The sequence below is a fragment of the Bufo bufo genome, chromosome 1 (genome assembly GCF_905171765.1).
Source record: "Bufo bufo chromosome 1, aBufBuf1.1, whole genome shotgun sequence".
Lineage (NCBI taxonomy): Eukaryota > Metazoa > Chordata > Amphibia > Anura > Bufonidae > Bufo > Bufo bufo.
Genome location: NC_053389.1, coordinates 501076185 through 501093228, shown reverse-complemented (window position 1 = coordinate 501093228; position 17044 = coordinate 501076185). Strand labels below are relative to the sequence as shown.

The window sequence follows — 17044 nt, the reverse complement described above, 5'->3', positions numbered from 1 at the left end:
AGACAGAATGGCTGATGTCTGACATCAGCAGTTGGTAAATGGGTTGTCCGCTTTTTCCTATTGACGACTTATCCTCAGGATAGGTCACCAATGTCATATCGCCGGGGCAGTGCTGCTTTCTCTTCAAACAGCTGATCGGCGGGGGTGCCAGGAGTTGGATTCCCACCGATCTGATATTGATGACCTATGCTGAGGACAGGTCAATAGTAAAATACGGACAACCCCTTTAACATGTACATCTCTAGCCTCAGCTTCTACAGGTTGGCACTGTGCTAATGGCAAGGAACTAGAATAGCAACTTGGAAGCATGCCGTTCGCCATCACTGGCTGCAGTGCTACTCACAATCAATTTAGCTTCAGAAGTGCATAGTTATTAGGCTACTTTCACACCTGCGTTCGGGTGTCCGCTCGTGAGCTCCGTTTGAAGGGGCTCACAAGCGGCCCCGGACGCAGCTGTCCAGCCCTAATGCATTCTGAGTGGACGCGGATCCGCTCAGAATGCATCAGTCTGGCAGCGTTCAGCCTCCGCTCAGCAAGCGGACACCCGAACGCTGCTTGCAGCGTTCGGGTGTCCGCCTGGCCGTGCGGAGGCAAGCGGATCCGTCCAGACTTACAATGTAAGTCAATGGGGACGGATCCGTTTGAAGATGACACTATATGGCTCAATCTTCAAACGGATCCGCCCCCATTGACTTTCAATGTAAAGTCTGGACGGATCCGTTCAGACTACTTTCACACTTAGAAATTTTTCTAAGTTATAATGCAGACGGATCCGTTCTGAACGGATGCAAACGTCTGAATTATAGGAGCGGATCCGTCTGATGAAACATCAGACGGACCCGCTCCGAACGCTAGTGTGAAAGTAGCCTTATATGCAACTAAATGTCTTTGAAACAGAAAGCCATAGATTTAAAGAGTCATTGTATTATCTGTCCATCTCAATTATTAAATATTTGCAGGTATCTTAAATTAAGCTATTAACCAATAAAAAGTGCTAAACATTTGTTAAAACTCTGTGGAGCAGTATATACACATATATTTTACACAAAGGAATGCCCCAAAATGTCAATATATTATTTAAAATTAAATAAACTTGCTTTAAATAAAAGGGTACAACTGTTATCTCAAGGAAAGTTGCGCATTAGATGTTCCATAGAAGAAATGTAAATATACTATCGTACCGAGTTCCATGGTCCTGGATGCCATGAAGCATCAGCAGGGCATACGTGTGTGTTACACTGGCCTACATTTGGTGGTTTGTCAAGGATTTCACAATTTTGATCATCAAGAACTTGCCCAGTTGTCAGCTGGCATATCACCAATCTTGTTCTCATTCCCCCTCCGCATGTTAGAGTACACTGTAATTTTAAGGCAGAATTATTTTTACTTTTTAAATATAGACACAGTCTAATCAAAATATCAAAATAATCAAAATATAGAAGGTGTGAACAAGGTTACACTAGTGATGAAAGCTAAATGCTAACATGAGGCATGCTCCCTAATTAAACAATCTAATTAGATGACAAATCCTCATAAGACACTCCAATTAAAATAAATAAACTAAAAAGTGAAATACGATATTGTTAGGAATAAGAGTTGATCTGAAGTAATGTCTTCTATAGTAAGACTGAATTGGCACCAATACATCTAAAATGGATATTCCCTCACAACATATCACAAAGGGTAGATGGAAATCTATGAAACATACTTCTGAATTTATCATCATGTCTTTCTTACCTCACCCCAGCTTCCATAATTCCAACGAGGACAAGGCCCAGAATCACAGTGTCTGGAATCAGCAGGCTTTGTTGTCTTATCACAAAAATGACTAATCCTTCCTTCTGTATCCTGACAAACTACAACTCGACGTTCAAAACCACCGGCACATGTGCTTGAACACTAGTTAAAATGTTACACAAAAAGAAGTAAATATGTTATAAGACAGAAATGCAAGGCAGCCTCTCCTGACAAGTCTGTTTTCAGTAATAAATTGAATTCCCCATAAAATAACCCCAAAGCATCTTTTCTTACAACTTGGTATTGTGCCATTCCTGATATTCTTACTAGAGATCAAGACATTGACAACTGGGCGTTACCAATTGGGGAATGTATCCTTAAATAATCTGGCTGTGCAGGAACACACCCCTTTAAAGTGGTTATCCACCTTTTACCAAGTGGTGGCCAATCCTCAGGTCAGGCCATCTCCAGCTGATCTGCAGGGATCCAACACCCCACGTCCCCGCCAATAAGCTGTATGGCTATAGCTTAAAGGGTTTCTGTCACCAGATTTAACCCTATTAAGCTAGCTGACATCAGCGACAGCTGAACCTAACTAGCCTATTCCTACTTTTATCTATGCCCCCGTTACGCCAGAAATCGAACTTTTATATTATGCTAATTAGCCTCTAGGAGCAGGGGGGGGGCGTTGTTCCTGCTCCTAGAGACTCCATTCTCCCATCTCTGGCCACCCCTGCTACACTAGATCAACAGGGCCAGGCAGCGTTGGTCTCCTACTGCAGGCCCTGTCTGCCGTGTAAATATCGCGCCTGAGCCATACCGTTCAGTATTTGGCGCAGGCGCAGTGAGTGAAGGGCGCTCGCTGGCTGCCAGCTTCCTCACTGCACCTGCGCCGAATACTGAACAGTGCGAGATTTCCCCAGCACACAGGGCTGACAGTTGGAGGTGAAGGCTGCCTGGCCCTGTCAATCTAGTGTAGCAGGGGTGGCCAGAGGTGGGAGAACGGAGCGTCTAGGAGCAGGAACAACGCCCCCCCCCCCGCTCCTAGAGGCTAATTAGCATATCATAAAAGTTAGATTTCTGGAGTAACGGGGGCATAGATAAAAGTAAGAATAGGCTAGTTAGGTTCAGCTGACATTAGCACATCGCTAATGTCAGCTAGCTTAATAGGTTAAATCTGGTGACAGGAACCCTTTAAGCTCCGTCTTGTTTGTATTGGACTGAGCTCATCACTGCAGTGCTGCTTCCAGTGTAGTCAGTGCAGTGCACTGAATTACACAGTCTGGACTGTTGTACTGTTCTTACATAATGGGGAGGACTGACCATGTCATTTAATGCAACTTTGAATGTTGACAGAGGGGAACTGGGGGCATTAGGAAAATGAAAAATAGTGATCTGAACTCCATATCTGCAGTACTACTCATCTATTACTGTAGATAATGGTCCAAAATCCGGGTGACCGATTCCCTTTAATAAATGAAATGGTTTCATTGTTACATAGTTTAATACAGTTGAAAAAAAAAGAAAGAAGTCCATCAAGTTCAACCAAGTGATATGTGGGGAAAAAAGGGGAATGAGACCCAGATTTCTACGCATTTTCATATGCATTAATGTTTGTTTTCTTTTAAGAATTTGTCTAAGTCTAAGGGTAACACCCAGTTCTGAAATACATAAAATTCGATGAGGAATAATAAAAGGAATGACTCAAAGCAAAGTTATTAGAAAAGATGCTCTCAAATTATTTAATGGGAAATACAAGTATTTATCAAAACAGACATATCAGGAGTAACAGACTCTCTTTAAACAGCATTAAAACAACTTTTATGAGCGCTCTATGAAGCCCATCTCATGCAGCCATGATATGCGCTCACTTCTGTCTTCTCGTTCTAGTGATAATGAGGCTCTCAGATCCCCACCGCTCAAAACATTTGATATGTTTTTTTAAAAATTAGAGATGCTCTAACTGCATAACTCTGGGCCAAAAGTTATTTTTTAGGTATCAATTATAAATGGAATTTACAGTATTCAAACATGGTGGGCCTGAAGGATCTGTGTCTGGATTGCTCTATCTACACATTTTGTTTAGGACAACGCATAGTTACTGGCTTAATATTAATATGCTTCTAACACTCACATCTACAGTAAAGATGTTCTCTGGTCCTGATCTTCTTTGCTGTGGAGAGTTCTGGCTGAGTATTTATATGCCATTTCCATCTACTCCTCCTTCAACTTACTAAAACTCAACATGGAAAAAACAATTTATAATCTGTCCACCATCCCAATCCACTCCTATACCTATCGTTTTCTCTAAATTCCAACACATTTTTCCTAGTTTCACAAGCCAGACGACTTTGGCATCACTGCCTGAATAAAGAAACTCTCCTCTCACTTCTCACAATGCCATACAAAGTGCTTCAAAACTTGGTCCCTCCATACATCTCCAGATGCCTCCTGACATGTTACCTCCACTCAGTACAAGATCTTTCTCTCCTCTCCACATGACTGCTTCTCACATTCTCATCCCAAGAACCTCTCTGGAATTCACTACACCAATAGATCGTAACTTATGCTTCATGCTTTCAAATGCAACCTAAAATTATATTCTCTGATAGTGATATGAACACATTCATAAAAACATATACATATGATGGAAAATAGGGTGTAATATTACAATGAAAGCAAGAAAATATTTCTTACTGCGCCCCACGGTCCAGTCCTCCATTGGTTTAGATGATTTGCAGGCTTGTCTCTGCTGCTTGTATCAGGGCTCTCAGGATGTGGAAATCTCATTGGATGATCATGATTACCAGGAAATTGGTTAAATGTTTGGCATGGTGTCATATTACATTCTTGCTCTTTTACAGGTTTGCTCTCTGGGTCACAGTTTTCATCTTCAATTCTTCCATGATAACTGGCACACACAACTTGTCTTATAACAGTTCCTTTTCCACAAGTCACTGGACACTGGACCCAAGAGAATGAAATAAATGTTACTGAGAAATGTAATGGAAATTAAGCAACAAATAATTGTACTTATTTTAATTTTACGGTACTTACAGGAGACCAGTCTCCAGATTTCCACTCTCCGCAGGATGTAAAACAGCTGGAAACTTCAGGTGGACGTGGTAAATGGACACAAAAAGTCTCATCAGCCACACCACCAAGCGCATCTCTACAGCTCACATAGCGAGCACGATTACCTCTTCCACATGAAGCGGAACACTGAAATTTTCCCAAATTTTTATGGTTAGGTTATGCATGCTCACATTTTTTTTTTTTGTTTAATGACACTAACTGGAAGTGGAAATCACCAAATTTATTAAATGCATTTAAACTTATTATAAAATCACAATATGGCTGATTTATTGATGTATTTAGGGCTCTTTCACACTTGCGTTCTTGTCTTCCGGCATAGAGTTCCGTCGTCGGGGCTCTATGCCGGAAGAATCCTGATCAGGATTATCCTAATGCATTCTGAATGGAGAGAAATCCGTTCAGGATGCATCAGGATGTCTTCAGTTCCGGAACGGAACGTTTTTTGGCCGGAGAAAATACCGCAGCATGCTGCGCTTTTTGCTCCGGCCAAAAATCCGGAACACTTGCCGCAAGGCCGGATCCAGAATTAATGCCCATTGAAAGGCATTGATCCGGATCCGGCCTTAAGCTAAACGTCGTTTCGGCGCATTGCCGGAGCCGACATTTAGCTTTTTCTGAATGGTTACCATGGCTGCCAAGACGCTAAAGTCCTGGCAGCCATGGTAAAGTGTAGCGGGGAGCGGGGGAGCAGTATACCTACCGTCCGTGCGGCTCCCCGGGCGCTCCAGAGTGACGTCAGGGCGCCCCAAGCGCATGGATCATGTGATCACATGGATCACGTCATCCATGCGCATGGGGCGCTCTGACATCATTCTGGAGCGCCCCGGGAGCCGCACGGACTGTAAGTATACTGCTCCCCCGCTCCCACTATGGCAACCAGGACTTTAATAGCGTCCTGGGTGCCATAGTAACACTGAACGCATTTGGAAGACGGTTCCGTCTTCAAATGCTTTCAGTACACTTGCTTTTTTCCGGATCCGGCGTGTAATTCCGGCAAGTGGAGTACACGCCGGATCCGGACAACGCAAGTGTGAAAGAGGCCTTAGGGCTCTTTCACACTTGCGTTCTTGTCTTCCGGCATACAGTTCCGTCGTCGGGGCTCTATGCCGGAAGAATCCTGATCAGGATTATCCTAATGCATTCTGAATGGAGAGAAATCCGTTCAGGATGCATCAGGATGTCTTCAGTTCCGGAACGGAACGTTTTTTGGCCGGAGAAAATACCGCAGCATGCTGCGCTTTTTGCTCCGGCCAAAAATCCGGAACACTTGCCGCAAGGCCGGATCCGGAATTAATGCCCATTGAAAGGCATTGATCCGGATCCGGCCTTAAGCTAAACGTCGTTTCGGCGCATTGCCGGAGCCGACATTTAGCTTTTTCTGAATGGTTACCATGGCTGCCAAGACGCTAAAGTCCTGGCAGCCATGGTAAAGTGTAGCGGGGAGCGGGGGAGCAGTATACCTACCGTCCGTGCGGCTCCCCGGGCGCTCCAGAGTGACGTCAGGGCGCCCCAAGCGCATGGATCATGTGATCACATGGATCACGTCATCCATGCGCATGGGGCGCTCTGACGTCATTCTGGAGCGCCCCGGGAGCCGCAGCGGACTGTAAGTATACTGCTCCCCCGCTCCCCGCTCCTACTATGGCAACCAGGACTTTAATAGCGTCCTGGGTGCCATAGTAACACTGAACGCATTTGGAAGACGGTTCCGTCTTCAAATGCTTTCAGTACACTTGCGTTTTTCCGGATCCGGCGTGTAATTCCGGCAAGTGGAGTACACGCCGGATCCGGACAACGCAAGTGTGAAAGAGGCCTTACTTGGTTTTTCCAATGCATCCAAATTTGTTGAAAAAATTCTGCAGTACTTCATAGTCACACTGAGCACTACTCATTTATCACAATTTTCATATGTCTTCTGAATGGAAAGGCCCAACCTGGTGCAGTTTCCACCTACAATAAGCATGCTGCACTGGAGGATAAAATGTCACACTGCTTGTAGGGTGCCCTCGTCTTGATAGGGGAAATTCCTTAAGGGTCCATTCACACGTCCGTTTTTTCTTTCCTGATCTGTTCCGTTTTTTGCGGAACAGATCAGGACCAGATCTGGACCCATTCATTTTCAATGGGTCCTGGAAAAAAACGGACAGCACAATGTGTGCTGTCCGTTTCCGTTGTTCCGTTCCGCATGTCCGTTTAAATATAAAACATGTCCTATTCTTTTCCTGAAAAATCGGATCCTGGTACAATACAAAGTCAATGGATCTGCAAAAAACGGATGACATACGGATGTCATTCCGTATGTCATCCGTTTTATACGGAATCCGTTCCTGGAAATTACATTTAAATATTTTTTTTTTTTTTAAAGAAATCCAAACAACTTTATTTGCTTATTGAAATTTATTAGGGGTGCACCGAAATTCCGGCGGCCGAAAATATCGGCCGAAAATGGGCCTAATCCATTTCGCCGATATTGGTACATATCGGCAGAAAACATGGGGTTTGGGATTTGTGGGATTTGTCACCCGCGCCGGGCGGGCGGTTCACTTTAAGTCACTGCATCTTTATTTTACCTTACAATCGTGACGCTCCAGTAACAACTCTGCAGGCAGAGCGGAGGGCGGAATAACGTCACTTACTCACGTGACGCGCCTGCTCCGCCTCCTTCATTCATAAAGTTGGCGGAGCAGGTGCGTCACGTGAGTAAGTGACGTTATGCCGCCCTCCGCTCTGCCTGCAGAGTTACTGGAGCGTCACGATTGTAAGGTAAAATAAAGATGCAGTGAGTGATGCTGTGAGCAGCAGGGCCGGGGCTGTTATGGGTAGGGGGATCGGTCTATGGCACTGCTATGGGGAGGGGGGATCTGTGCACTGTTATGGGGAAGGGGATCTGTGCACTGTTATGGGGAAAGGGATCTGTGCACTGTTATGGGGAAAGGGATCTGTGCACTGTTATGGGGAAAGGGATCTGTGCACTGCTATGCCCATAACAGTGCACATATCCCCCCCTCCATAACAGCGCCACCCACAGATGAATTTCATTCATGAAAAAGAATTATTAATAAAATCATTTAAAAAAAAGTATTTTAAAAGTATTTGGGCAAAAAGGCAGTTCCGGTTTCGGTTTTCGGTCAAGGGCATCCTGAATTTTCGGTTTCGGTTTCGGACCAGAATTTTCATTTCGGTGCACCCCTAAAATTTATACATGTTTAAAATCGGATTATAGAAAAATACTGACGTGTGAATGTAGCCTAAGGCTGTGCATCACAATTGTAGTTTTTTTTTGTGCAAGCATGTGCATATAATTTTGCAACTTTTTGCTTCTTTACCTCCACTCTCGCCATTTTCCTAAACATTGGGCATGACTTAACGGGAGCTGGTGGGACTGTACATGGCTGGTATATTTACTATAATTTAGGCCAGTATCTTGCTTAAATTATAGCAGAAATCTACGGCAATAAATGTAGCTGGTGTAGATTTCATGATTTTATGATGCATGGCCCAAAAATGCTGCAAATTTATTAAGACATATCTTTCTCAAGTGTGCTTCACCTGAGGACATGGGTTGCTAGATGGCCACTAGCACATCCGCAATACCCAGTCCCCATAGCTCTGTGTGTTTTTATTGTGTATAAAAACCAATTTGATACATATGCAAATTAACATAAAAGAGTCATATCTTACTTGTGTGACCAGAGAAGAGTCATATTTTCAAGCTCTGACTCATCTCAGGTTTATTTGCGTATGTATCAAATCGTTTTTTTTTTACACAATAAAAGCACACAGAGCTATGGGGACTGGGTATTGCGGATGTGCTAGTGGCCATCTAGCAGCCCATGTCCTCAGCTCTATACACAAAATCCTGGTGACAGGTTCCCTTTAATAACTGAACTTGGCCTCATTTATTAAAGTTGAAACACAATCCTTGCTGCTTACGGCAACCAATCACAGTGCAATTTTCATTTCTTAAACAGCTCTGGAAAAGTGAGCACTGCACTGTGTTTGGCCTAGCCATCAAGGATAGCGTTTATGTTATAAAAACAGTGCCACCATGTCCAGGATGATTTCTCCTTACATGTAAAAAAAAAAAAAAAAAAATGAAAAAAACACTAACACATGCAAAGAAATATTCATAAATGATAAATTAGGTTAAAAAAACAACTGTTTCTCATTAAATGGAAACATGTGTATTGTTCATTTGTATCAATAATTTCTACATGAAAAACTATGAAAATATCAGACTTGTGTCATTTTGATGTTAGGCACACTGTAAGTTTTAGACTAAATACAGACTGTATGGCACTTACTGGTGTCCATGACCCGTATCGCCACTGTGCATTCTTTTGTATTTGATCTGTGAGGGAGATGGTGGGGTATGTGCGAGGGTGTGTTGGACAAGGAATTCTTTCACAGTCCTGTAGATACAAGACTAATATAAATGACAATAATAACATATTTAAAAAAACAGTTTATGATATTACAGTGATAATATATTTACAACCTCAGGTAGGGTGAACAAACATATTAATTAATTTTAATGTTTTAAATAAAAAAGTTAAAATTATTTTATACAGTTAAAGGGAACCTGTCACCAGTTTTATGGTGTCCTAACTAAGGGCAACATAAATAAGTGACTGATTCTCTTAGCAAAATGCTGGGTCACTTTCTTTAATTGACCCAGTCAATCTGCCAACATCTTGTATTGAAAAGCTCCAGCTGATAATGATGAGTCATGAATATTCATGAGCTTCTGACTCTCCCCGCCTACCGGCTGCTGAATGACAGTTTGTTTCCAAATGAACCAGCAGCAGGTGGGCAGGGGAGTGGCTATAGCTCTGAATTAAATATACGCTGGACTCAATGACATCACGCCGGACTCCAATCAGCTCATTAGCATGCGGCATGTGGCATCATTGTGTGTATATTATGAGATAACCATCTGTTACACCAGTAAGTGACTACATCTAAGGCACTTTTTAGTAGTTAATGATTGTATATAATTAGTTAGATTATAATCAAATATCCACATGACAGGTTCCCTTTAAGGCCACTTTCACACTAGCGGTTTTTGCGGATCCATCATAAATATGCAAAAACACTTCCATTACAATAATACAACTGCATGCATCCATCATGAACGGATCCGGTTGTATTATGTCTTCTATAGCCATGACTAGGGATGAGAGAACCCGAACTGTATAGTTCGGGTTCGTACCGAATTTTGGGGTGTCCGTGACACGGACCCGAACCCGAACATTTTCGTAAAAGTCCGGGTTCGGGTTCGGTGTTCGGCGCTTTCTTGGCGCTTTTTGAAAGGCTGCAAAGCAGCCAATCAACAAGCGTCATACTACTTGGCCCAAGAGGCCATCACAGCCATGCCTACTATTGGCATGGCTGTGATTGGCCAGTGCACCATGTGACCCAGCCTCTATTTAAGCTGGAGTCACGTAGCGCCGCACGTCACTCTGCTATGATCAGTATAGGGAGAGGTTGCAGCTGCGACGTTAGGGCGAGATTAGGCAGATTAACTCCTCCAAAAGACTTCATTCTGTGATCGATCTGCAGCTGTGGATCATTGAAGTGCTATTATTGACTTGCTCACTTTTTTGAGGCTGCCCAGAGCGTTTTTAGATCACTTTTTTTCTGGGGTGATCGGCGGCCATTTTGTGACTTGTGGTGCGCCAGCACGATCTATCACCAAGTGTATTTAACCATCGATAGTGTGGTTATTTTGTGCTATATCCTACATCAGCTGCAGGCTGAGCCTGTGTCACCGAAGTGCATTTAACCATCAACAGTCTGGTTATTTTTTGGCCATATACTACATCAGCTGCAGGCTGAGCCTGTGTCACCCAAGTGCATTTAACCATCAACAGTCTGATTATTTTTTGGCCATATACTACATCAGCTGCAGGCTGAGCCTGTGTCACCCAAGTGTATTTAACCATCGATAGTGTGGTCATTTTGTGCTATATCCTACATCAGCTGCAGGCTGAGCCTGTGTCACCCAAGTGCATTTAACCATCAACAGTCTGATTATTTTTTGGCCATATACTACATCTGGTGCAGGCTGAGCCTGTGTCACCCAAGTGCATTTAACCATCAACAGTCTGATTATTTTTTGGCCATATACTACATCTGGTGCAGGCTGAGCCTGTGTCACCCAAGTGCATTTAACCATCAACAGTGTGGTTATTTTTTGGCCATATATTACATCAGGGGCAAGTTGAGCCTGTCACCCAGCGCCTAAAAAATAGACCTGACATTTCTATTCAACCAAATCTGTACTGTTTTAGCTGGTCAAGTTATTTGTATTGACCGTAAAAGCACACTTTTTTTTCTGGGTTGAAAAAGCATTCCCAAATTTCCCATTCTCAAAATAACTAGTTTCTGGTATTTGAGGCCTACTTGAAATCTATCCCAAAAAGAAAATCTTACATTGAAGGTATTGATAGTGTCATTCAGAAAAACCTAAGACACACGCTAGCGTGCTGATAGAAGTGTCATTCTGTGATTAAACCTATAACTGTCACACAGCGCAAAAAAAAACAGGTCTCACATCTCTATTCAACCAAATCTGCACTGTTTTAGCTGGTCAAGTTATTTGTAGTGACCGTAAAAGCAGACTTTTTGTTCTGGGTTGAAAAAGCATTCCCAAATTTGCCATTCTCAAAATTGTGGTGAACGGGAACAATGAGGAAAACATCTAATAAGGGACGCGGACATGGTCGTGGTGGTGTTAGTGGACCCTCTGGTGCTGGGAGAGGACGTGGCCGTTCTGCCACAGCCACACGTCCTAGTGAACCAACTACCTCAGGTCCCAGTAGCCAGCAGAATTTACAGCGATATTTGGTGGGGCCCAATGCCGTTCTAAGGATGGTAAGGCCTGAGCAGGTACAGGCATTAGTCAATTGGGTGGCCGACAGTGGATCCAACACGTTCACATTATCTCCCACCCTGTCTTCTGCAGAAAGCGCACAGATGGCGCATGAAAACCAAGCCCATCGGTCTGTCACATCACCCCCATGCATATCAGGGAAACTGTCTGAGCCTCAAGTTATGCAGCAGTCTCTTATGCTGTTTGAAGACTCTGCTGCCAGGGTTTCCCAAGGGCATCCACCTAGCCCTTCCCCAGGGGTGGAAGAGATAGAATGCACTAACGCACAACCACTTATTTTTCCTGATGATGAGGACATGGGAATACCACCTCAGCACGTCTCTGATGATGACGAAACACAGGTGCCAACTGCTGCGTCTTTCTGCAGTGTGCAGACTGAACAGGAGGTCAGGGATCAAGACTGGGTGGAAGACGATGCAGGGGACGATGAGGTCCTAGACCCCACATGGAATGAAGGTCGTGCCACTGACTTTCACAGTTCGGAGGAAGAGGCAGTGGTGAGACCGAGCCAACAGCGTAGCAAAAGAGGGAGCAGTGGGCAAAATCAGAACACCCGCCGCCAAGAGACTCCGCCTGCTACTGACCGCCACCATCTGGGACCGAGCACCCCAAAGGCAGCTTCAAGGAGTTCCCTGGCATGGCACTTCTTCAAACAATGTGCTGACGACAAGACCCGAGTGGTTTGCACGCTGTGCCATCAGAGCCTGAAGCGAGGCATTAACGTTCTGAACCTTAGCACAACCTGCATGACCAGGCACCTGCATGCAAAGCATGAACTGCAGTGGAGTAAACACCTTAAAAACAAGGAAGTCACTCAGGCTCCCCCTGCTACCTCTTCTGCTGCTGCCGCCTCGGCCTCTTCTGCTGCTGCCGCCGCGGCCTCGGCCTCTTCCTCCGCCTCTGGAGGAACGTTGGCACCTGCCGCACAGCAAACATGGGATGTACCACCAACACCACCACCTGCGTCACCAAGCATCTCAACCATGTCACACGGCAGCGTTCAGCTCTCCATCTCACAAACATTTGAGAGAAAGCGTAAATTCCCACCTAGCCACCCTCGATCCCTGGCCCTGAATGCCAGCATTTCTAAACTACTGGCCTATGAAATGATGTCATTTAGGCTGGTGGACACAGACAGCTTTAAACAGCTCATGTCACTTGCTGTCCCACAGTATGTTGTTCCCAGCCGCCACTACTTCTCCAAGAGAGCCGTGCCTTCCCTGCACAAACAAGTGTCCGATAAAATCAAGTGTGCACTGCGCAACGCCATCTGTGGCAAGGTCCACCTAACCACAGATACGTGGACCAGTAAGCACGGCCAGGGACGCTATATCTCCCTAACTGCACACTGGGTAAATGTAGTGGCGGCTGGGCCCCAGGCGGAGAGCTGTTTGGCGCACGTCCTTCTGCCGCCAAGGATCGCAGGGCAACATTCTTTGCCTCCTGTCTCCTCCTCCTCCTCCTACTCAGCCTTCTCCTCCTCTTCTTCCACCTGCTCATCCAGTCAGCCACACACCTTCACCACCAACTTCAGCACAGCACGGGGTAAACGTCAGCAGGCCATTCTGAAACTCATATGTTTGGGGGACAGGCCCCACACCGCACAGGAGTTGTGGCGGGGTATAGAACAACAGACCGACGAGTGGTTGCTGCCGGTGAGCCTCAAGCCCGGCCTGGTGGTGTGCGATAATGGGCGAAATCTCGTTGCAGCTCTGGGACTAGCCGGTTTGACGCACATCCCTTGCCTGGCGCATGTGCTGAATTTGGTGGTGCAGAAGTTCATTCGCAACTACCCCGACATGTCAGAGCTGCTGCATAAAGTGCGGGCCGTCTGTTCGCGCTTCCGGCGTTCACACCCTGCCGCTGCTCGCCTGTCTGCGCTACAGCGTAACTTCGGCCTTCCCGCTCACCGCCTCATATGCGACGTGCCCACCAGGTGGAACTCCACCTTGCATATGCTGGACAGACTGTGCGAGCAGCAGCAGGCCATAGTGGAGTTTCAGCTGCAGCACGCACGGGTCAGTCGCACTGCGGATCAGACCCACTTCACCACCAATGACTGGGCCTCCATGCGAGACCTGTCTGCCCTGTTGCGCTGTTTCGAGTACTCCACCAACATGGCCAGTGGCGATGACGCCGTTATCAGCGTTACAATACCACTTCTATGTCTCCTTGAGAAAACACTTAGGGCGATGATGGAAGAGGAGGTGGCCCAGGAGGAAGAGGAGGAAGAGGGGTCATTTTTAGCACTTTCAGGCCAGTCTCTTCGAAGTGACTCAGAGGGAGGTTTTTTGCAACACCAGAGGCCAGGTACAAATGTGGCCAGACAGGGCCTACTACTGGAGGACGAGGAGGACGAGGATGAGGTGGAGGAGGATGAGGATGAAGCATGTTCACAGCGGGGTGGCACCCAAAGCAGCTCGGGCCCATCACTGGTGCGTGGCTGGGGGGAAACACAGGACGATGACGATACGCCTCCCACAGAGGACAGCTTGTCCTTACCTCTGGGCAGCCTGGCACACATGAGCGACTACATGCTGCAGTGCCTGCGCAACGACAGCAGAGTCGCCCACATTTTAACGTGTGCGGACTACTGGGTTGCCACCCTGCTGGATCCCCGGTACAAAGACAATGTGCCCACCTTACTTCCTACACTGGAGCGTGATAGGAAGATGCGCGAGTACAAGCGCACGTTGGTAGACGCGCTACTGAGAGCATTCCCAAATGTCACAGGTAGGGGTGCACCGAAATGAAAATTCTGGTCCGAAACCGAAACCGAAAATTCAGGATGCCCTTGACCGAAAACCGAAACCGAAACTGCCTTTTTGCCCAAATACTTTTAAAATACTTTTTTTTTAATGATTTTATTAATAATTCTTTTTCATGAATGAAATTCATCTGTGGGTGGCGCTGTTATGGAGAGGGGGATCTGTGGGTGGCGCTGTTATGGAGAGGGGGATCTGTGGGTGGCGCTGTTATGGAGAGGGGGATCTGTGGGTGGCGCTGTTATGGAGAGGGGGATCTGTGGGTGGCGCTGTTATGGAGAGGGGGATCTGTGGGTGGCGCTGTTATGGAGAGGGGGATCTGTGGGTGGCTCTGTTATGGAGAGGGGGATCTGTGGGTGGCGCTGTTATGGAGAGGGTAATCTGTGGGTGGCGCTGTTATGGAGAGGGGGATCTGTGGGTGGCTCTGTTATGGAGAGGGGGATCTGTGGGTGGCTCTGTTATGGAGAGGGGGATCTGTGGGTGGCGCTGTTATGGAGAGGGTAATCTGTGGGTGGCGCTGTTATGGAGAGGGGGATCTGTGGGTGGCGCTGTTATGGAGAGGGGGATCTGTGGGTGGCGCTGTTATGAAGAGGGGGATCTGTGGGTGGCGCTGTTATGGAGAGGGGGATCTGTGGGTGGCGCTGTTATGGAGAGGGGGATCTGTGCACTGTTATGGAAAGGGGATATGTGCACTGTTATGGGCATAACAGTGCACAGATCCCTTTTCCCATAACAGTGCACAGATCCCTTTCCCCATAACAGTGCACAGATCCCTTTTCCCATAACAGTGCACAGATCCCTTTCCCCATAACAGTGCACAGATCCCCCCTCCCCATAGCAGTGCCATAGACCGATCCCCCTACCCATAACAGCCCCGGCCCTGCTGCTCACAGCATCACTCACTGCATCTTTATTTTACCTTACAATCGTGACGCTCCGGTAACAACTCTGCAGGCAGAGCGGAGGGCGGCGTAACGTCACTTACTCACGTGACGCACCTGCTCCGCCCACTTTATGAATGAAGGAGGCGGAGCAGGCGCGTCACGTGAGTAAGTGACGTTACGCCGGCCTCCGCTCTGCCTGCAGAGTTGTTAGTTACTAGAGCCTCACGATTGTAAGGTAAAATAAAGATGCAGTGACAAAGTAAACCGCCCGCCCGCAGATGGTGGGTGACAAATCCCACACCCCATATTTTCGGCCGATATGTAACAATATCGGCCGAAGTGGATTAGGTGCATTTTCGGCCGATATTTTCGGCTGCCGAAATTTCGGTGCACCCCTAGTCACAGGGGAACCAGTGGAAGCCCAAGGCGAAGGCAGAGGAGGAGCAAGAGGTCGCCAACGCAGCTGTGTCACGCCCAGCTCCTCTGAGGGCAGGGTTAGCATGGCAGAGATGTGGAAAAGTTTTGTCAACACGCCACAGCTAAATGCACCACCACCTGATACGGAACGTGTTAGCAGGAGGCAACATTTCACTAACATGGTGGAACAGTACCTGTGCACACCCCTCCACGTACTGACTGATGGTTCGGCCCCATTCAACTTCTGGGTTTCCAAATTGTCCACGTGGCCAGAGCTAGCCTTTTATGCCTTGGAGGTGCTGGCCTGCCCGGCGGCCAGCGTTTTGTCTGAACGTGTATTCAGCACGGCAGGGGGCGTCATTACAGACAAACGCAGCCGCCTGTCTACAGCCAATGTGGACAAGCTGACGTTCATAAAAATGAACCAGGCATGGATCCCACAGGACCTGTCCATCCCTTGTGCAGATTAGATATTAACTACCTCCCCTTAACAATATATTATTCTACTCCAGGGCACTTCCTCATTCAATACTATTTTTAATTTCATTTTACCATTATATTGCGGGGCAACCCAAAGTTGAATGAACCTCTCCTCTGTCTGGGTGCCGGGGCCTAAATGTGTGACAGTGGCCTGTTCCAGTGGTGGGTGACGTGAAGCCTGATTCTCTGCTATGACATGAAGACTTATTCTGTGCTGACATGAAGCCAGATTCTCTGTTACGCGACCTCTCTCCTCTGCCTGGGCCTAAATATGTGACAGTGGCCTGTTCCACTGGTGGGTGACGTGAAGCCTGATTCTCTGCTATGACATGAAGACAGATTCTGCGCTGACATAAGGCCAGATTCTCTGTTACGGGACCGCTCTCCTCTGTCTGGGTGCCGGGGCCTAAATGTGTGACAGTGGCCTGTTCCAGTGGTGGGTGACGTGAAGCCTGATTCTCTGCTATGACATGAAGACAGATTCTGTGCTGACATAAGGCCAGATTCTCTGTTACGCGACCTCTCTCCTCTGCCTGGGTGCCTGGGCCTAAATATGTGACAGTGGCCTGTTCCAGTGGTGGGTGACGTGAAGCCTGGTTCTCTGCTATGACATGAAGACAGATTCTGCGCTGACATAAGGCCAGATTCTCTGTTACGGGACCGCTCTCCTCTGTCTGGGTGCCGGGGCCTAAATGTGTGACAGTGGCCTGTTCCAGTGGTGGGTGACGTGAAGCCTGATTCTCTGCTATGACATGAAGACAGATTCTGTG

General features: G+C 46.7%; 1 protein-coding gene across 2 annotated transcripts in view; it reads right to left on the bottom strand.

Annotated features, from left to right (window-relative positions):
• The window catches only part of ADAMTS20 (ADAM metallopeptidase with thrombospondin type 1 motif 20), a 289696-nt gene that overhangs the window by 92147 nt on the left and 180505 nt on the right, over window positions 1-17044 (bottom strand). For both annotated transcript variants that reach the window (XM_040410795.1, XM_040410806.1), the window contains exons 24-28: window positions 9138-9245; window positions 4795-4959; window positions 4435-4701; window positions 1738-1899; window positions 1182-1358 (exon numbers count right to left, since the gene is read on the bottom strand). In XM_040410795.1, the coding sequence (XP_040266729.1) occupies window positions 1182-1358; window positions 1738-1899; window positions 4435-4701; window positions 4795-4959; window positions 9138-9245 (879 nt within the window). The remainder of the gene's footprint in view (window positions 1-1181; window positions 1359-1737; window positions 1900-4434; window positions 4702-4794; window positions 4960-9137; window positions 9246-17044) is intronic.